Consider the following 21,764-nt stretch of genomic DNA (forward strand, 5'->3'; position numbering starts at 1 on the left):
CAGTTTTCATCCGATTCATTTCAAACTTGCTCAGTGTCTTTATATTAATTAGGACTCGAACTCTTTTGATTTTCAGGTCACTGGGTCAAAGGTCAAGGCCACAGTGACTCGAAATAGTAAAAACTTGTTTATCCGATAAAGTACACAGTTTTCAGCCTATTATTTTCAAACTTGCTCAGTGTCTTTATATTAATGCGGACTCGAACCCTATTGATTTTCAGGTCACTGGGTCAAAGGTCAAGCTCACAGTGACTCAAAATAGTAAAAACTTGTTTATCCGATAACGTACACAGTTTTCATCCGATTCTTATCAAACTTGCTCAGTGTCTTTATATTAATGAGGACTCGAACCCTATTGATTTTCAGGTCACTGGGTCAAAGGTCAAGCTCACAGTGACTCGAAATAGTAAAAACTTGTTTATCTAATAAAGTCCACAGTTTTCATCCGATTCTTTTCAAACTTGCTCAGTTTCTTTATATTAATGAGGACTCGATGAGGTCACTGGGTCAAAGGTCAAGGTCACAGTGATTCGAAATAGTAAAATTGTTTCCGGATGATAACTCAAGAATGCTAAGGCCTAGGATCATGAAACTTCATAGGTACATTGATCATGACTGGCAGATGACCCCTATTGATTTTCAGGTCACTAGGTCAAAGGTCAAGGTCACAGTGACTCGAAATAGTAGCGCGATTAAGTACACAGTTTCCATCTAATTTTAGGTCACTAGGTCAAAGGTCAAGGTCACAGTGACTCGAAATAGTAGTGCAATTAAGTACACAGTTTCCATCTTATTCTTTCCAAACTTGCACAGTGTTTATACCAGTAGAGCAATTCAGGCCCTCATGGGCCTCTTGTATTCAGGATAACTATGCAATGATAAGACAAAAATATTGTATGGCCTTTTTAGTTCACTTATGCAGCGTTTTTGGGAAGGCCTTTTTGGTAAACGGCCTTTCTGGTACTATAGCATTATGCTTATACATGTTAATGGGCAATTTTCTAGACGGCTTATTGGTTGGGCCGATCCAGGAATAATTTAAGCCATTGTTGAAAAGTGGCTTTATACACACATTCTGAAGGGTTCCAGTCGGACCTGGCAGACATTTTTAAGGCATATTCAATTGAAAATGCTCCGCCCTGCCCCTCCATCCACCGCCCTGCCCTTCCTAGGGACACTGCCCTTTAAAAAAAAACATATTTTTTTGTAACATATGACTGATAATTAATAAATCTCTTATTACATTGTAATTAATTTATTCCTCATTATAGACATTATATTTGAATGGTTAAATAATAATGGGAATAAAATATTCTTACAATTATTAATAACATAAAAATAAACATTCAACAGGAAGCTTTCCAGAAACGCCAGTGCGCTCGAAAGTGCTCTTTTGGAAAAATACTGCGCGTCAAAAGTGCCCTTTTGACAAAAAGCCCCCCCCCCTGCCCTTTTCAAATCCTAGCTGGAGCATTTCTAATACATTGCAGTAGATATATTTCTTCAGAGCCAATAGGCACCAGACTACGTTGTTTGACAAGTTCGTTTGTAAAAAATATTGGTGAGAGAGGGGGGGGCCGTAAAGGAATCACCCGTTACTGTCAATACATGTAAATGAATATAAATGAAATGTTAATACATGAAATGAAGCATTTAATTTCAGTTGAAAAATATGAAATATTTAATTTAAATGTGGTTTGCTTGATTTGCTTGTGTTTTTTTTACCAGGTGACCGATTTCAGGGTGCACCCATGATTGTTTAAACACTGACCAAATGATTAACATTGCACATGTGGTGTTTAGTTCTTGTATATTATTCATCATTTCATCATTCCTAGCTCTTTATGCACCTTTTAACCCTCTGTACTAATGAACGATTCAGACGCTTTCCGCAGTTGCATAAATTTCAGACATAAAATTCGCATGCAGATTTTGTAACATAAACTTTTGTCTTTATCTGTCAATTAATGTACAAATAAATATTCTTTGAAAACTAAAGACTGCATTTTGATTAAAGCATTTTTTGACTTGAATAAATGTCAATGAAACAAAACATTAACAAAAATAACAGTTCTGAATGATTCAGACGCTTTCCGCAGTTGTGTAAATTTCGGACATAAAATTCGGATGCTGATTTTGTAACAGAAAAAAACTTTTGTCTTTATCTGTAAATTACTGTACAAATTAATATTCTTTGAAAACTAAAGACTGCATTTGGAATAAAGCATTTATTGAATAAAATAAATGTCAATGAAACAAAACAATTCCCTATAGGTAAAACTCGTACCGTACCGGCGAAAAACATCGCCATCGGATTTTATTCCGCGGACCAAAAAATCGTTAGGGCCGGGGGCAATTGGGTCTGGTGGGTTATTTGTTGTTGTTCATTTTGTGTTTGTACCACACACAAAGCAAAAGGTACATTCATATGTAGAGCAAATTAGCTTATGATGAGGGTCATCATCATAACGCTGTAATTTGGCTACTACTTGTTTTCCTTAGCGTCAACCTAGATAGGTACTTTGTTGATTCCTAACAAGTAGAAATGTCTACAAATAATTTATTAACATTTTTCAGTCACTTTCATACTTAACTTTCTCGCCAGGTTCTGAAAATATTTGTTTGAACAGCAATTTTCAAACCAGTATACAATTATTGAATTTTCAATTGAGAAATTGCATTGTTAGGTTCAGATATTTTTTCTTGAGAATACATGCACTGTAAATGTGATGTGATTTGTAAGTGTTCAGTGTTGTGTTGTTTATTTTCAATTTCATTTTTTCCGAATATCATTATGTCAATAAATTTGAGTCGGTGGTGTGATGTTTCCGTCCTGTGAATCCCAGTCCGGTCCTGCTAAGTCACTAGGACCGAAAGTCCTGTGGACTTTAAATACTTTTGGGAATGTCTGTTTAACTCGCAGTCTGTTCAGTTCATATGCTGTTTGCTGCTCATCAGTATCTAAGGTTTGGAGATGAAGCCTTAACAACTTGAATCTAGTTAGAAAGGTATTAAATTAAATATAATTTTTTAAGGGATTACAAATAAGTGAAAGTACGTATCTATTCAATTTCTAAGTGGTAAAGGGTTAAAAAGAACCTAGCAACATTAAATACACGAGGCTTAAATATCTGCTTATGTTAAAGGGACCAGCCAGCGATAATGGATTTAAGGAGAATTTCGGAACAAACAGCCACCACAGCTAAGAAAAGGTCAGTTGCTAGTTTTAACAAACATTTAAAGTGTCCACCAAACAACTAATTTAGGGAAAGATCTAGGATTCCAAAAGGTACATGGGTGTCTAAGCCTCTTCTAAAGGGGCAGTGTTCAATATGGAACCATGCTAGTGATATTTTTTATGATTAATAAATAAATCTTCTGAATTTGTTTGTCTTCAACTTTTATATAAGGTTCTTAAGCATTGTCTATTCGTTTTCAATTGTATATTTGACAAAATAAATACAACTTCAACAGATTTTTTTTTTTCTTCGTTTTTGAATTTGCCAGAGGGGAAATGCAGGGCTGTTGTTCGCCACTTGAGCCATTTGCGAAAACATTGAGAATTCGGCTCAAGAAAAATCCGATTTGCGAAAATGCTTAAATCTCGTAAAATTTCATTGAAAACAGCCGCCATTTTAACCGAAACTGGTTTTCTATATTTTTCTCTTTGTTTCAATGAAAGTATTCGCAATTTGAACAGTGAACAAAAACCGGTCTGCACCTGTATCGAGACATCGCTTGACCTTATTATTATTGAAGTGCACATGGTAGCTGGCCAATCAAAACTGAGCTCGCTTACACATGAAATGACGTTGAATGAAACGTAAAAATGGGTGGAGCTTTGAATACACAGTTAATATTGTCGTCTGCAAACAAAATAGCGGCCGGTCGCAAATGTCGTATTATAAGATTAAAAATGAAAATAAGCATGACAATAAATTAATTATTTCCAAGCTGACTATCGATCTTAATTAAAGAGTGATAATTAAATAATTAGGTCTATGTCGTTGATGTTACAACTTTCTGCCGATTTTCGATTGAAATCAAAAGGTGATAATTAATTAATTTGATTGTTTTACTCACACACTATGCAAACTAACAGCGGCGTATTTTAATCAAAGGAAAACGTGAAAAACATGCGCGGTTTAATTGCAATTAAAGTTTAATTAAAGGTTGTTAGTATCCCCAGTGTCTACAGTTGATTGTGAACGAGGGTTCAGTAGGCAGAATGTAATCAAAACTGATCTAAGAAATTGTTTGACTGTAAAAAATTTGGAACATCTCATGAAAATCTCAATTGAAGGAACAGACTGCAAAGATGTTGACTTTAAAGTGATCTACAAACTGTGGGCTGGTAAAAAACAGTGCAGAATAATAATGAAATAATAATGATACATGTCATGACTTTGTTCTCTGTATACAGCAGGATTTGTTTGAATGCATTTTGCGAATGAAATGTATGCTTATATTTTAAATGCCATTCATCATGTTGTTAAATCAAAGTACTGACAGTACTGGTGTGACGATGCTTTTGAAGAGGATTGATATAAAAGCATCTATTTAAGTTTATCTACATCACCACAATTGTGTATGTGGGTACGAAAATTTTGGGTAGGAAAAAAATGGGTACGAAAATTTTGGGTATAACAATTATGCCAAAAAAATTAAGTACGTAAAAAGATTTGGTTGCGCAAAAAATTTGGGTACGAAAAAAATTGGGTACGAAAAAAAATTTGGTTACGAAAAAAAAATGTGGGTACTAAAAATATTTGGTACGAAAAAAATTTGGTACGAAAAATGTAGGTAACGAAAAAAAAATGGGGGTACGGGGAAGTAGTACCCGTAGGGAACTTGATCCTTTCAGCGAAACTGGGAGGCGGGTTACATTCTTGATCAAATATAGCAAGAAATATCTTTAAAAAGGTATTTGACGTGTATTTTCTGTACCACTTATCTTAAAAAACTGTCTGTTACAGTAAAACGTTTGTGGGTTATAACATTACTTTTCAGCATATAAATTCAAAACTTGACATGCTCTTTAATTACACCATGCTCTTTAATTTCACATGTATATCATACCAAACTTTATATTTTTGTGTTTCCTTTCCTAAGTTAATGATGCTATGTGTATGGACGTGATTTCACAATCCCATGTGCATGAACATATACTTTTTCTCTTTTGATTATTGTTCTTTTTCTCTAATTCAATAAGCTTAGGCATGTTTGTTCGTTAAGTACGGCGATAATTTCATGATGATTCCCGATCGAAAGTGGGTATGAGGACATAGTCGTAAGAGCACTTGAATACGTGAGTTCGCCCATGAACACATGGTAAGGTTAACTAAATCTCCGTGATATGACCTAACATGTGTTTAAAACAGCAAACAATATCCAACAAACAAATGAATTGTCAAACATAGTATGTGCACTAATGTGGCTATGTAATTTATGTTTGAAAAGTTTATAAAATATGCAAAATGAGAAAGCACGCAGAATAGCGAGTATCACAGATATGATATGGCTTTTATGCTATTTATATACCATAGTCGCTACAACGTTTACAAATGGCAGGTTCGAAATAATTCGTTTTCTTTACACTCATGATCGCGTTGAAAGTTAATTATACACGTTTTAATTCGCAATTTATTTACTGAATCACGACAAATGTCAAATACAATACAGAAATGGCATAGTTGTTTCATTGATCTATAAACATATAATGGATTGAATATAACTGATTTAAAATAACGTTTTCAAACTATTATTAAATCTTTTCCCAGAATATGCTGTCCTTTTTATAGCTGAGCTTCTTATACCTTTATCAATGATAATCAGCAAGGTATGCCGATTAGAAAAATCGAGCTATCTCAATCGGACTGGCTCGGTCTTTTACATAAGTTGCCATTGTGAAGAATTTTTTCATGATATGATAACTTAGCCGATGCTTTGCAGCATCGTCAAAAATGTGTTGTATGAAAATATCTCTATTACTATGAAAATTGTGATGTGATGTATATTATGATATGTGACATGTGCTTGTTGTCATTAAAAGAAATATGAACAATCTATAGTATACTGTATATATTGTTATTTGAAACAAACGAAAACTGGTTGGCAATAGGCCCAAAACGCACCACAGACAATCTAGGATCCAAAAATTTTTCGGAGGGGGGGGGGGGGATGCCTCCGGCCCCCCCTTAGATCTGGGTGGCTCAAAGATATTTTGGGCCAATGCTAGCCCTGAAATTGGGGGATAAAAATGGAGCAGGGTACTGCAAAGTGCAATTTAAATATATATATTATTAATAATTATACTTTTAAACAAAAACTTCTGTATGTGTTTCATATACCATCTTATATACCAAAACATTCTATAAGATTAAGTGATTTAGCTACATTTTTTCAAGTCCAAATTTGCCCGAGTGTAACTAAGTTCTTTTGTAAAATAAAATATTATATTTTATTATGTTAAGGTGACAGCTGTACAGATATTGTGACTCAGTATTATATTTTAGTAAAATACCAAAATCAACAATTGGAAAACCAATGGCCACCAAATCTAGAGGTTTGAAGCGTGCTACATCACCAGTAAGAGGACCCCAGTCGGCAATGAGGGGACATCGGAAAGTCCTGGCAGAACTCCAGACCAGTGGGCTTGGTAATGACCATGATTTGTAAAATGCTGGTCTAGTAACTCATGTATCAAGCAAATAAATCACATTAATGTACGCAAAAAGGATGTCATTTGTTTCTATTAACATTGGTAAGAAAATTATGTAAGAAGGTCAGTAAAAAATATTTTTAATTTTTTTCTTGCTGTTCCCCACTTAAATTTGAATATGCAATCACATTCAGATATTATCCAATCTCTAGTTATATTGATTTTTTTGTTGTTGTTTTAATTTAAAGGTAATTTAGCAAATACAAGTGCATCAATAAAAAATTATCAAAAACCTAATACTTAATTTCGTGAATGATCAAATTAATCAAAATGATTGAAAACTCAATTTGCAATACCTCCAAAAAGTTATGGTGGGCGCAAGAAAAGGACAGTTTTGTTTCACGTTTTATTTACAGTATGGTTTTTAATGTTTTATGATGGAGGCGCAACATGATAGTCAATTATTGACGTTTGGACACTTGATTGATCGGTATTGATGAATGTAGTATTCCAGTGAAACAGTGTACAAGTTATCGGCTTGCAGTATCAATATAAAGCATATACATGCAAACAAACCAGAATACAAGTAAAGAACAAAAATTCAATGACAAAATTATTATTTCATAATTTTGCATTTCGCTTTTTCAATACAATTTATCCTAGTTAGTAGTGTGTTAATATTTCAGTATCGGAAAGTGCAATAGGAAAGGTCCCAAGTAAGAAGACTGTGCAGTTTGCAGCCGAGCGTGTTGGGAAAGACCAGAGGATGACATCAGAGGCCAGTTGCTTTAAAGACCAGTCAGGTAAACAGAATAATACACAAGTACTGGTGGTGGATATTTCTTGAGAATCTTGGTATGTACATGAAGAGCGTTGTTTAGGACGGGGCTGGGGCCCTTTCGATTGGGACAAGTTGTGTCATTTAAACTAAAATTGGGAATTTGGTATTGCTGTTTTTTTTGCTAATCAACAGTTTAAAATATTAAGAATCAAAATACGTTCAATTTCAATTGGACATTTAAGGCCATCATTTGTTAAAACATACACATTTTGAGAAAGGGAATGGGGCATATTTTAGCTGGGAATTTGACTCCAAAATAAAAATAAAGCAATAGGTTTTGCACACAAAAACCCCCACAAATTTCTGGTGAATGTGAAAAAAGAATCTTTTTAATGCTGTAATCAATGGATATTTGATCTTGAAACATTACATTTGAACAGATAAACTGAAAAGTAATGAACAATAAATGCTCTATTTTATTAACCAGGTTTTCCGAAGGAAAAAACTGGTTATTAGATTGGCGAATGTGGGCGGGCTGGCTGGCTGGCGGGCTGGCGGAACAAGCTTGTCCGGGCAATAACTTCATTGTCAGATTTTAAAATCATTTGGCACATTTGTTCACCATCATTGGACGGTGTGTCGCGCGTAATAATTACGTCGATATCTCCAAGGTCAAGGTCACACTTTGAGTTCAAAGGTCAAAAATGGCCATAAATGAGTTTGTCCTGGCCATAACTATGTCATTCATTGTGAGATTTTAAAATCATTTGGCACATTTGTTCACCATCATGGGACGGTGTGTCGCACGAAAGAATCACTTCAATATCTCCAATGTCAAGGTCGCCACGACTAAAAATAGATTTTTTTAGAAAACAAACTTACAAAGGGGGTTAATTTTGTTTGTTCATTTCAAAAGTTCAGTTTGAGTTTTCTCCCTTTATCAGATTTTTTTTCACAATGAAAACCTGGTTTTGTGACAATTTTGTCCCTTGTTTTAATTTCCATTTGTAGGGGGGCTCCTGTATTGATTGCAAAACAGTCAAGCATTGTTTCTTTTATTCTTTTGTAAGAGTTAGAATAAGCTAATCAGGGATAACACTTTTCCTGATTGATGCTATTATCTGTATGAAGGAAGTCTCCTTAACACTGGGATGTGTGTGATTTCTGCTCCTTTCAGCTGATTTCCTCCTTTTGTCTCAATGAATCAGCTGATTTCCTTCTTTTGTCTCATCCAATCAGCTGATTTCCTTCTTTTGTCCCATCCAATCAGCTGATGTCCTCCTTATGTCTCATCCAATCAGCTGATTTCCTTCTTTTGTCTCATCCAATCAGCTGATTTCCTCCTTTTGTCTCATCCAATCAGCTGATTTCCTCCTTTTGTCTCATCTATTCAGCCAATGTCCTCCTTTTCAATGCCAAGATTGCTTGACAAAAACTTCTTAACTTTACTGATTTTTAAGACCTTGAAATAAATAGTTATTAACCTAACTGGATTTGTTAAGAAATAAAGACAAATAGTTCTTAACTTAACTGGATTTGTTTAGAAGTAAAGACAAATAGTTCTAAAATTTGGTTAAGATGTAAAGACAAAAAGTGTTTAACTTAACTAGATTTGTTTAGAAATAAAGCCAAATAGTTCTTAACTTTTCTTGAATGTGTTAGAACTGAAGACTTTTGGTATACCCAGTACTAAGGGCGGGTAGGAGGCATGGCCAAACATTCCCACATTATGGTTTATATATTAAAGCTTGTTTATTCAGGGATTGAGTTTGAAGCAGACAGTGCGGCCTTAGACAGTATTCTCAACGACACTGGCATACAGGTACCTGTGTCTGTACCAGGGAGCGTGTCCAGACACACCATAGCTACAGCAATGGTATGTTGTTATATCTAAGGTTCTTGCTAGAATCAAATGGCCAAAAAAACGTACACAGAATATATATAAGGAAAAAATAATTACTTTTAAAGAATAAGAACTATCTGGATTAAAACAAGAATAGAAAAATTGAAATAACTCAACTATAAAAGTAACATTTCAAAATGCTGCAAACACAAATGTAATGATGTCATGGAAATTATAGTGACTGAAGGAACCAAGGAAAGTCGATGAAAGCTGCACATGTTTCTTACATTGTTTTTCTTCTATATTAAGTTGGTACTGTAAAACGGTACCATTCCCAATGAGATCATTTTCCCCAATTTCAAAATAAAAAACTCCCAATTCTCAAAACCAATCCCAATATGATGAAAAGAATCTGCGAAGAGTTGCATACGCACATGTTTATCCTTTTGTCAAAACATCGCAGTCTACACAATGGGTCAGTATACCTGCTAATTGTGTTTTCACAACATCCAACACTTTGTCCAGTTTTATCCGGATTCTCTGTGTACTGGGTGCTGTATAAGTACAATAACTGATTCAATAATGAATCATCTAAAAGACCATAACAATCAAGATACAGCATGTTTAATTATCCCCCGCCAGAGGCGGAGGGATATTGTTTTGGCGTTGTCCATCCGTCCGGCTGTCCGTCCGTCCGGCACTTTTGTGTCCGGAGCCATATCTTGGAAGTTCTTTGGTGGATTTCATTTAAACTTGGTATGAGTATATATATGCATAAAAGGATGATGCACGCCAAATGGCATTGTACACCATCTGTTAAAAACAGACTTATGGCCCTTTGTATCTTGAAAAAATGCTTTTTAGTGTCCGGAGCCATATCTTGGAAGTTCTTTGGCGGATTTCATTGAAACTTGGTATGAGTATATATATGCATAAGAGGATGATGCACGCCAAATTGCATTGTACACCATCTGTTAAAAACAGTCTTATGGCCCTTTGTATCTTGAAAAAATGCTTTTTACTATAGGCACTTTTGTGTCTGGAGCCATATCTTGGAAGTGCTTTGGCGGATTTCATTTAAACTTGGTATGAGTATATATATGCATAAGAGGATGATGCACGCCAAATGGCATTGTACACCATCTGTTAAAAACAGACTTATGGCCTTTTGTATCTTGAAAAAATGCTTTTTACTATAGGCATTTTTGTGTCCGGAGCCATATCTTGGAAGCGCGTTTTTGTGAAAACGCACGACTTATTAATTCACCTAAATAAATTGTGAAGGCTTAAGAACCTTCCTTTGTCTTAGTTTTGTGTTATTGTCCTCCGTCCGTCCATCTATCATTATGTTCATCCGTCCAATTTGCACCCATCCTCAAACAAAGCATATGTTGCGGGGGATACCTTGGGCCTTTCAGGCCCTCTTGTTTGAAATTAATTTTGAGGAAATGTCTATTCAATATCATTGGAAATATAGTTTAATTTAAAGTCCCAGTTCGTGGAATAGATCGTTGTTTTGCATATAAATCTTATAGCGAGACATAAATTTTACATTAATTCATTGAAATATATTCTTTATCGAGGTTGACATCGAAAACCTGGTCAAAGTCGGTTTTGAATCGATAAAATAATATTAAAATGATCATAAATACATGCAATAGGCAAAAATCATTGCAGCGTCGCAAGTTATGCAAATTATAACTATGCATGTATTTAGCTTTCACTAAACATTATTAGCATATGGAAGATAAATACATAGATAAGGCAAAAACGTAGCGTTGCAACTCAGTTTCCGTCTGTAACAGATGTATTTGCATTTGTTCTTACCTTCTGTCCGCTAAATTAGCCCGTATCTACAACTTTGTTTGTTTAGGTTTGAATTAACGTGTCGAATCATGAATATTAATTAGGTCGTTTTCGTACATTACCGTACCCCAAAATAAAAATCGCTATCTTGTTTGTTTTCAACCGATTTCAACCTGATTTTCAGTGATATCCTCAATAAAAACACATTTTCTTACGATTCTGCCCATATATATTGCTTTGACCGGGACTTTAAATGAACAACAATATTTTTAACCAAATTAAAAGATTTCAATTGTCTGTATGCTTCATAGTTTTTATACAAATATCAATACATCCATGCTTTCAATGGGGTAAGGTGAAGTTTAACATAAGGGGCATCATTTTTCGCGCTTTTTATCGCCACAAAGGATGAACATCAAATACATTTGCACTGTTTATTTGAAGCTAGAATTTGATAACGTGGTGTTAACATGCAAAATCAAAAGTGTGTTTCGGATTTCAAATTCAATTATGGTCATTTGAGAATGAAACAAAACATTTACAATTGAATGTAATTTATTAAATAATAATTAGTTAAAAGGTTTACATGTAAAAATAAATGTTTTGGAAATATTAAGCATTACATGCACAATTTCAACGAGGATTACACAAGGATGCCATCATCAGTCTCCTGAGAAACTGGCAACGATTTTTATGTGGAGGAGTACATTATAAGGAATTATTAGTGTGGTAGGTATAGCAACGCCAACAAACTGCCACAAAACCTTTAAAATTATCCATTGATAGTGACACTGGGTTATTCATGCTTAACTGATTCACAATCGTTTGCATCTTTTATGCCTTGGTGCCATACTCTAATAGTAATACTACTTGTTAAGTAGTATGTAACAAATGTTGGTGTAAAATGAAAACAGCCAAACAAATCACTGGTACCGATTATCACTTGTGCGTTTGTAAAATTCTGGATTTTACAATTGGGGAATATGTATCACATATTGAGTCCAGTGCATAGTTGTCAGATTTTGATTATAGCAACATTTCATTGATGGTCCAGTCTAGTGATGCAAACCTGGTTAAGTCACAGGCAGGTTTTCTTACAGAACCTGAGGCTCAGAGTCCCAATTTAGACAGTTGATACTTTCAAGCACGGTTTCAGTTTAAAGAGTGTTCAGTTTAATAAACTCATTGTTAATAGAAACAGGATTTTGCAGGAAATTACTCATCACTTTGATGTTAATATGCAACATATTTATAAATTGTGTATATGTTTTATTTAGTTTTAGGCATAATTAATAAATTTCCCAATTTGGATGAAAACGCAGCTAATTTTCCCTATTAAACGGGTTCCAGTACCATTCCCAAAGTGATGAGGAAAAACGCTGTTCTTATGGCTTCCAAAGGTGGTGTTAACAGGTTATGTCCAGAGATAGCGTCCAAAGGTGGGGGTACAAAGGTCGGGTACAAAGATGCAGTCCAATGGTTAGAGTTCAAATACAGAATCGAAATGTTGGGTCCTATGATGGGGTCTATAGATGGTGTCCGATGATGGAGTCAAAAGATTGGGTTTGTTTTGGCCTTTAGATTTGGTCTCAATATGGGATTAAAAAGTGGTGTCAAATAATGGGAGTCCAAAGTTTGGGTCCAATAATGACCACATACAGGTGGGGTCCAAAGCTAAAACCTACTATGGCAGTTCAAAGATGAGGTCTGATAATTTGGTTCATAGGTGGGGTATAAAGATGGAGGGCAAAAATGGAATACCAAGGTTGAGTCCATTGATAGCGCTTAAAGGTGGAGTCAAAAGATGGCGACCACAGGTCGGGTCCAACATATGTTTTAAAGTTTGGATCTTATAATTGTGTCCAAAGATGGCCTCAAAGGGATAAGTTCAAAAGTAAAGTCCAAAGATGGAGTCCAAAAATGACGTCTAAAGGTTGGATTCAAATATGGGGCCCTGATATGTAGTTCTCATTAAAGGTTCCAAAGCTGCAGTCCATTGTGTGATAAACTTTTAATTCTGTTGCATATAGAGGCGTACAAGCAGTATGGCCCCTCCAGCTAGGGTCCCAGTGAAGGAGTTCCAGAGAGCCTGTGAGGAAGTTCTGAACAAGGGCAGCCAGCCAGCCCCCAAACGACAAAGACTAGAGAAGGAAACTTCTGGTATTTGTCTTTTCCAAAGGCTTTCACTTGTTGCTATCACTCATAAAAGGGTAACTTTAATGTCAAGTTTTGAATAATAATTTGTGTTCATTAGCAAAAATAAGAAATTACCAGAAAATCTTTAAAAAAATATTGTAAGAAATAAATTCCCCCAAAATGCACTGTATCATGGTTTTGGAATCTTGCGTCTAAAGGAAACATTCTTTCATACTTTTTTCTATGAAATACAATCTTTGCTCTCCTATTTCTTTTATAGCTTCATGTCATAGATAACTCAGTTTCCAAAACATGAACTTTTTGTATTACAGACAATAGCAACTATAACTTAAAGCTGACACCATCCAAGACAGACTTTTGCTCCAAGTTTGATGTTCAGAAATCCAGTCTGTTTAAACAAGGTACTCTATACTTGTATAATGTGTCTTCAGCTGGGCAGGTTATGAGATTTGAAGGTCAAGACTGTTGATTGCTTCATGGCTTTTAACACCAGGGAAAGGACACTCTTAATATTGAGAGTCCAATGATCAATTTATCTTACATGCAAAAAATCGTAGTTCTTTGATGAATAGAGCAAGGTCGGGAAGTCCTGAAGCTTTAAAGCTAATCTATAAGATTTACACTAACACATGACTTTTCACCATTTGCCTGTATGTTGTTCAGTAAAAACAAATTTAATGATGCAAATGAACAAATTAAAACAATATTCAAATGATAAAACTTCTATTTCATTGTGCTCTAAAGTAAGCGATTTTGAAACAATGTAACCAGAATAATAAAAGGTGGATTGAACAATTGTACTTGTTTAATTACTGATGTTCACATGCCCTGTGTTTTCAGACACAAATCCCTTTGGAAGGCCCAGCTTATATAACCCGAGTAGACCTGTAGCTGATGAGAGCAACCCTTTTACTGTACCCAGTCGACCAAGTCTTGCACAGCAGGTGTGGAAAAGGAAGAATCAGGACTCTGGTGCCCCTGCTGTGGTGAAAACCGAGTCGTCAGCACAACCAGATATACCCAGAACATCTTCCACTGAAAGTTCACAATCATGGACCCCATTTTCTAGACGTTTCAGTCTAGCAGCTCGTAACTTCGCCCAGGATGGTGCACCCACCAATGGTCGGCTGAGTATTAGTGCGATGACACCTCGAAGAGTGCCCTAAACCGAGGGCGATAGAAAAGGCATGGCCATAGCAACTGGAAGTGTGTCATCATGTTTTGGTTCAAATGCAGTGGAAGACTCCTTGAAAGTGCCTATAAAAGATGAAAAAGACAGACAATTAATTGATACTCGCACTGCTGGCACTTGTGTGGAAAGCTGGTCTCCATTCTCCAAAAGGACCAGCCTTGCAGCCAGACAGGAGAATCCAGCTCCAAATGTTGGGATTGGGGGACCGAGCTTAGGTGTGAGTTCAATGACACCCAGGCGTGTCCCTAGAAGTGACAGTCTGCCGAGTGTTACTAAAAACTACATGCCGTCAGTGGGTCGAATTAGTTTGGCCATGCAGACTCCACTGAGGGTTGTCAAAGAGGAGAGAGCGGATGAAGACGACGGGGATGCTGAAGATTTTGAAGACAAGCTAGCTACAAAACTAGAGTTTGGAGATTGTAATGGGGAATCCACTGATGAGAGACAAATTGAGGCTCCAGTCACTCCCAGCAACTTGTGGGGGATCGGCAATACTGTAATTTTGAAAAAAGATGGCAATTTATCAAGGGAACTTTTTGCAAGACACATTCAAAGCTACGTAAGTGCAATTAAATTTGTCATTGGTGTCTGATTTTTATAAAAGTTTGATAAACATTTTTATACTCAGCTGTTTTTAGCTCACCTGAGCACAATGTTCTCATGGTGAGCATTTGTGATTGTCTTTTGTCCGCCGTGCGGCGTGGGTCATGGGCGTCAATATTTGCATTGTTAACACATTTGCCACATGTATTGTACAATGTTAATCAAATTTGGTCAGAAGAATTGTCCTGGACGATTTTAAAATGGTTCCTGTTAAATGCAAATGCATGTGCTTATATCTGATTACAATACTAGACTCATCTATAATAGACTTTGACATTTCGCCCCTGATTACTGGGATATAAGTTGTCTGTTTACATGCAGTGCAGTATGCAGCCACGGCACATTGGCTTTTTTCCCTCACAGGTACCCATTTATACTCCTCGCCATCCTGGGTGGAGACGAGCAAGCATGGGATAAATTTTTTGCCTAGGAAAATTCCATGGTCTGAGCTTTGAACCAGGGACCTTCCGGTTCCAAGACCAGCATCCAACAACTAGACCACGGTTGCTTGAAAAACATGGCCGCCAGGGGGAAGGGCATTTTTCCTTATATGGCTTTAGTAAAACCTTGTTAACCAGGGCTAAGCCTAGGTTCAAACTTGAGGGAGAAGTGACTTCATGAGGCTGCATGAGGCCACTAGAAGGAGAAGTGGTTTCTGTTCGGCGTTTAATAAAATCTTCACTTGTTTTATACCCCTCATTACACCAAGCCTATCATCATCAATGACAAACAAATAATATTTTCAAATTCAATAAATCCTTACAAATTAAGTCACATAAATCAATTCATACAAATAAAACTTGTGATTTCCATGTGCATCATAAAAATAAACAGTACTTTAATACACTGCAACGCCAATATATCGCGGACCAGTATATCGCGCTGTCCAATATATCGCGCTTTGGCTGTGGCTCCCAAAAATCCGACAAGCATCATCACTAAATGACAATGTTTTAATCTGAGAATTCGCTAACTTAAGCAAAAAACCGGTTCTAGCTAGTATTAAATCCCTATATTTCGCGGCTTACTATGGCGCAGTGAAGTGTGAACAACAGTCGATAAGTGTTGTTTACCCACGGCTGGGGTTGTTTTTAACACTTAAGAAATAACCATTTCAAGTGTCATTGCAAAGGGAATATTGGCAGTTTACTGGTATATAAATCGTTTAATTTCGGTACTAGTCATGAATTTCTTTGTCGTGATAAAAAGCGCGCGAAAATTGGTGTGGGTGTATTTATTTGTAAATAAAAATTTCGTAGGGGGTACAACATTGAGATAATTTATTTTCCATTGAAAGTTTTGTTGTAAATTTCAACTAAAGTACCGCGGTATCTCGCGAATTATGTGGCATTGACATTTCCTCTTAATAAAATAAAATTCAAACACGCTGTATCGTTCCGTTACGCTGTTTCAGTTTCTTAATTAGGACTACTTATAAGGGTAAATTTGAATCTATGCACAATTGTATTTTATACGAATTTTTTACAAGAATTTTTTTAGCTGATTGGCGAGCGATATTATACATGAAAATGAAAAATATAATTTACATTTTGTTTTTTATGATAATTACAGATACCGGTACGTATGTAGTTATGAAAATGTTGATTGTAGAATTGGTTTGCAATTATTACTATACAAATATGTAGCAGGGCCGTATATAAAATGAAAACATTGGGAAATTTGACAAATTTTCCGCAATAAAATAAAGTTAGACATTTCTCGAGTTAAATCGCGCGCCGGATATATCGCGCTCGTTATCTTTGGACCCCACCAACAGCGATATATTGGCGTTGCAGTGTAATGCAATGACAATCCAAACCCAATTAACATCATAATGTACATGAAAGTTAGTCAGTGATTTTTTTCATCCAATTGGGAATGGGTCCGGTACCCATGCCATTGTGAATTTTTCTGGTGGTGAAATCACCAAAAACGAGTCGTTACAAAACACAATCTGAATGCATGGGAAATACAATATATCTATTATTGTTTATCCGAATTTTATACATGTCCGAAATATGTTCACTTGAGAATGCCTTACCTGTTTATCTTTAATAATCCAAATTGTCCTTGTTGTAATCTGGTTTAACAAACCTTATCAAACGTTTGTTAAATCCAGTTAATGCTTTCTTCATTATTGAATCACCATTACTTGTAATTTGAATCGCCAGCTTTGAATTGAACGCGGTTTGAATGTTACAATACATCCGCCATTTGCAATGTCGAAGGTCATGGCGTAGCAATTTAATTCTACTCGGATAATTTATATCTTATCGAGGAAATGTGTTCTATTGTGTAGTAATAGGACTTGTTAGTATAAAAATGAACTGTGATCCCAGTTTATATAAGACTAAGTGTTACTCGTAATTATCGGTGGATTAACAAACTGAAAAACTCACTGGACTTTTACAGTAGTGGATCTACGTAATTAATAGACCTATGATCAATTTTGTTTTTCTTTCTTTAACAATGCAGTCTGCCAAAAACCTGCAATTATCGGATGGTCAATCAATTATCACATAATCATTAGACAACTAACAGCACGCGCAAAGAGGTTGTGGGATATAAAATAAAGTCTTTTACGTATGGATAGATAAAATTATGGAAATTAGCACTATGCACGGGTGAGCTGTTAGTTTTCGTATATATGGTTATGAATTAATGTCTGACAAAATAAATTGCACATCGACTGAATAATTAGTGTTTAAGAGTTTTGAAACACAAAACAAGTAAACAGTAGAACATACTAAAATAAATCGTATTCGTATTTACTGTTGGGAATGTGTTGCGCGTGTAAACATTTTTGTGCGTAAATACATGTCTATAACGACGTCATTTCATCGCTCAGGTAAACTACTGCATATGTATATACAATACGCGTGTTCTAATTGGTTACTATCGATGTTAATGTACCCTTTACTCCGCCTGCAGGGCGTGTACTAATTGCGCTTGCAGAACAGAGAACTATCAAAACTGTCGGCGAAATGACACTCGCTTTCATCTTTTGATCTAAACCAGGGGACAAAAATTCCACTCGTCCGCTCGTATTGACGAGTGAAATCTTGAAAGGACGAGTGAATTTCCCTAAAGCTCTCGTCCTACAGGACGAGTGAAAAAAAGCTGATGTTAAAAATAAATTTTCTGACCAGTAAGACTATTTTTCATTTAATAAAATCATTTTCTAAAAGCATATCTATTCCAAAGTAGAATGCGAATGAACCGGAAATTGTAATTGTAAATTTTATACAGCAGGTGCGTGTTGTTATGCGAGACTTGTGTCCCGAGTAAATATTGGCTTTTTGGTGTAAGCTTTGCGCGTACATGTTGACAGGGAACCATGCGACTGCAGTCACTGTTAGTATTGACAAAAAAAGAATAATTTAAGCGCGAAGAACGGTTTTAAACCAGATTTAAACCAGTCTGAATTTTGTTTGAAAAATGTCTGCCATACGAGCGTTCTTAAAAGGGGGCGGGGGCGATGTTCAAACGTCCGAAACAGAAAGCACGCGAGCATTAGAAAAAATATTTATTTTGTGTTCCTCATAAATAAAGTAACTTATTTCACTGCTTAGCAGTGATATACTTTTGGAAATTTTATAAGTCATATCAGCCCTTTGCAATCTTTATTTCACACATATTTGAAGGACGAGTGCGTGTGTTTGCAGGACGAGTGAAAATTTTAATGCACTCGTCCTGCAGGACGAGTGCAGTTTATGAATATTTTTGTCCCCTGTAAACCATTATTGTTTGGAGTGAATGCCCATGTATGCTAGTTGCCTGGATAAGCTTTCACAGCAGTCGATCTTTTGCTGTATTAATAAACTGATAACATAACAGGCGTCATCGTTGACTTTATGACATGTGAAAATAGAGAATTTTAAGATGGAAAAGTTGAGAAAAAAAACGTCGATGTTGTAAAAAAAGAAGGCAATGTCAACTTCTCCTTCATGTTATTTAAGGGCGACATTATTATGTCCCGGGCGAAGTTATCGCCCACGTCACCCTCACGGCCGAGCCCTGGTTAACACTCTAGAGGCCACATTTATTGTCCTATCAAAATAAAACTTGGTGAGAAGATTGGTTGCAATGATATCTTGGACGAGTCTGAAAATGATTCCGGTTGTTAAATAAAAAAATGCCGCCAGAAGCGGGGCATTTTTCCTCAATGGTGCCAGTTGCTTGAAAAATATGGAACTTTTTTTTTTATGGCTTTATGTGGCTATAGTAAAACCTTGTTAACAGTCTAGAGGCCACATTTATAGTCTGATCTTCATGAAACTTGGTCAGAAGATTTTGTTGCAATGATATCTTGGACGAGTCCGAAAATGATTCAGGCGGGTTAAAAAACATGGCGGGGCATTTTTCTTTTAATGGCTATAGAAAAAACTTAACACTCTAAAAGCCACATGTATTCTTAAAGTTACATTTATAGTTCACTTTTCATGAAACTTGGTCAGGACATTTGTTCTAATGATATTTTGGGCTGCACAGAAAAGGTCGGTAACAGTTCCTTTGTTTCTAAGGTGAGCGACTTTTTGCCTTTCAGGCCCTCTTATTATTAAAGTGATATTATGGGCATTTTTCACTGTTGAATTGAGCTGAAAAGAATTAACAGGTCAAAAGAGTAAGTTAAAATGTGGTTACTGACCAATTATCTGCAACTCATCTTGCTACCAGTTGTTTATAAAAATGTACTTTATATTCGCTATTTTACGTGACTCACCCAGTCCTGTAAGCCGAAATGATCCGTAAAACAAAATTGTGTCTTTGTGTCGTATAAACGAATCTGCACTAAAACTAAATTTAGGTTCACATTGTACATGCGTGATCAGTTGTCAAACGAAAGTACGGTTGATATTCAAATGCATTATTTTTCTCTTTCCGGGATATTGTTTTAGTATGTTGATGCTGCATTAACAAATATGTGTATATGAAGGGAAAACACCAAAAATAAACAACGATTGCGATAGACACCTATAAACTGTTAGATGCCCATAATATCACTCTAAAGACTGAAAAAAAAATAATAATGTGTGATACCTTCATTATGTCCTGTTCTGTTCTTCTAATACAAATCGTTTGATGTTGAGTGTATATCTTTTGTTCTTAGTTAAAGTTATGTACAATAGCTGCCAAGTTAATGTGCTTGGTATTGTAACAAGGGCTCACACGGGTCAAAAATATTCTTCGAGTTGGTGGGTCAAAATTTAAATACCCGAGAAAATTCGGGTCGGGTCAGGTCAGATAATACGTAAGTTAATTAAATTAAAACTACATTAATTGTCATACATTTGTAGCATGTTTTAGCATTCTTAAATATTCAACTGTTTGTCAAGTACATTGTTTAGAGTATTATACTTGTTATTGTTTTGATTTGTTTAATTATGAATGAAATACTGAACTGCATATAACTATAATGTTTACACTACGTTGTTAAACTTAATTAGCAAATGATAGTAATACTTGGAATAGCGATCAAAAGTGCACGTATAGGAAAAACAACCTGTCAAGCAAAAATAAAGCTTGTCTCATTTTGAGGAGAGAAACCAAAATAACTTTCTTTTTTTTTGTTTACTCATACTTTCACTGTAAGCTCTAACTGTGTTTCTTAATCAAAGTCGATAAATGTTATAATAAAAGTTTTGTTTTTTAACTTCGCTATAAAGGGATGTGAATAACAAATTAAACCTGACATCAATGCCTTTGGTGCTTCGCTTCTATTAATTTATGACTATTTGTAATAACAACACTGCTTAAAATGATAAAGTATGTTATTTCACTTCACTTGTTTAAAAGAGATGATTTGACCAGACGTTCAACATGTTATCTTGAACTTCGTTGCTTTCAACCCAAACCGGTATCGTTAGTAGAAACTTTTACCCAGATCCGGGGAATTTTTTTACCCGCGGATTCGGGTTTTGGGGTACCCGTTTGAGCACTAATTGTTACAAGTCTGCTGTTAAAACAATGACAATTTTAGAGTAATTGTTTTAGAGAAACAATTAAGGAATACTGTAGTTTTTCGTATATTATTATCTAAGTATATTGTATGATATTATTCAAGACGCCCAAAGGCACGCCATCAAGGGTTCCAAGACAACCCAACACACCCCAGACAACTCCACCTGCAAGGGTTCCAAGACAACCCAACACACCCCAGACAACTCCACCTGCAAGGGTTCCAAGACAACCCAACACACCCCATCACTCCTTCAACTCCCGCTTCAAGAGTGCCAGGTACGAAATGTCTAATGAACTGAAGTTGTAATAACTTTTTTTTTCTAAGAACTTACATTTTACAGTCATTCCAACAAAAATAAAAATTTGAAAATATTGGTTCTAATAGATATAACTGAAAGAAATATGGGTTCATTCGCTTGAAATTGCCAAAGACTGTTAAAACGAAGCAAAGGGGTCAGATGGAACTGTTTCTAACCCATTTTCGGACAGATAAAGCATTTTAAAATACATTTACAAGGGAAGGCGAGATTGGTTTGGGAAGCTCATGTTGTGCTTCTGACGCAGCCAGAAGCCAATGTTGCTCGTATATGTTTGGATATTGTCATGGGAAATTCACATGGAATAAATATTGTGACACAAAAAATAAAAACGAGCATTTTGTATCTCGTTAAATCATTATTACCATACCACAGTGACATCTAGCGTTGAAATTATGGCTATTGCTATAAGGAACACAGATTTTTAATTGGTTAACTTTATT

General features: G+C 35.7%; 1 protein-coding gene across 1 annotated transcript; it reads left to right on the forward strand.

The window, feature by feature from the left end:
- Positions 1-9,107: 9,107 nt before the first annotated feature.
- LOC127834832 (uncharacterized) lies at positions 9,108-21,247 on the forward strand. Its single transcript, XM_052360894.1, has 5 exons — positions 9,108-9,318; positions 13,122-13,251; positions 13,560-13,649; positions 14,089-14,999; positions 21,108-21,247. Exons 1-4 carry the CDS (start codon positions 9,151-9,153, stop codon positions 14,412-14,414), a joined length of 714 nt encoding a protein of 237 aa, XP_052216854.1. The 5' UTR covers positions 9,108-9,150; the 3' UTR covers positions 14,415-14,999; positions 21,108-21,247.
- Positions 21,248-21,764: the final 517 nt, after the last annotated feature.

The sequence above is a fragment of the Dreissena polymorpha genome, chromosome 6, assembly GCF_020536995.1.
Source record: "Dreissena polymorpha isolate Duluth1 chromosome 6, UMN_Dpol_1.0, whole genome shotgun sequence".
In the NCBI taxonomy this organism is placed as follows: Eukaryota; Metazoa; Mollusca; class Bivalvia; order Myida; family Dreissenidae; genus Dreissena; species Dreissena polymorpha.

What these genes read in the sequence shown, in the direction of transcription:
- LOC127834832 (XM_052360894.1), top strand. Translation starts at nt 9,151, where the DNA reads ATGGCCAAACATTCCCACATTATGGTTTATATATTAAAGCTTGTTTAT. An exon ending in ACACCATAGCTACAGCAATG is followed by an intron (nt 9,319 to 13,121) that starts GTATGTTGTTAT and finishes TGTTGCATATAG; the next exon opens with AGGCGTACAAGCAGTATGGC. An exon ending in ACTAGAGAAGGAAACTTCTG is followed by an intron (nt 13,252 to 13,559) that starts GTATTTGTCTTT and finishes TTTGTATTACAG; the next exon opens with ACAATAGCAACTATAACTTA.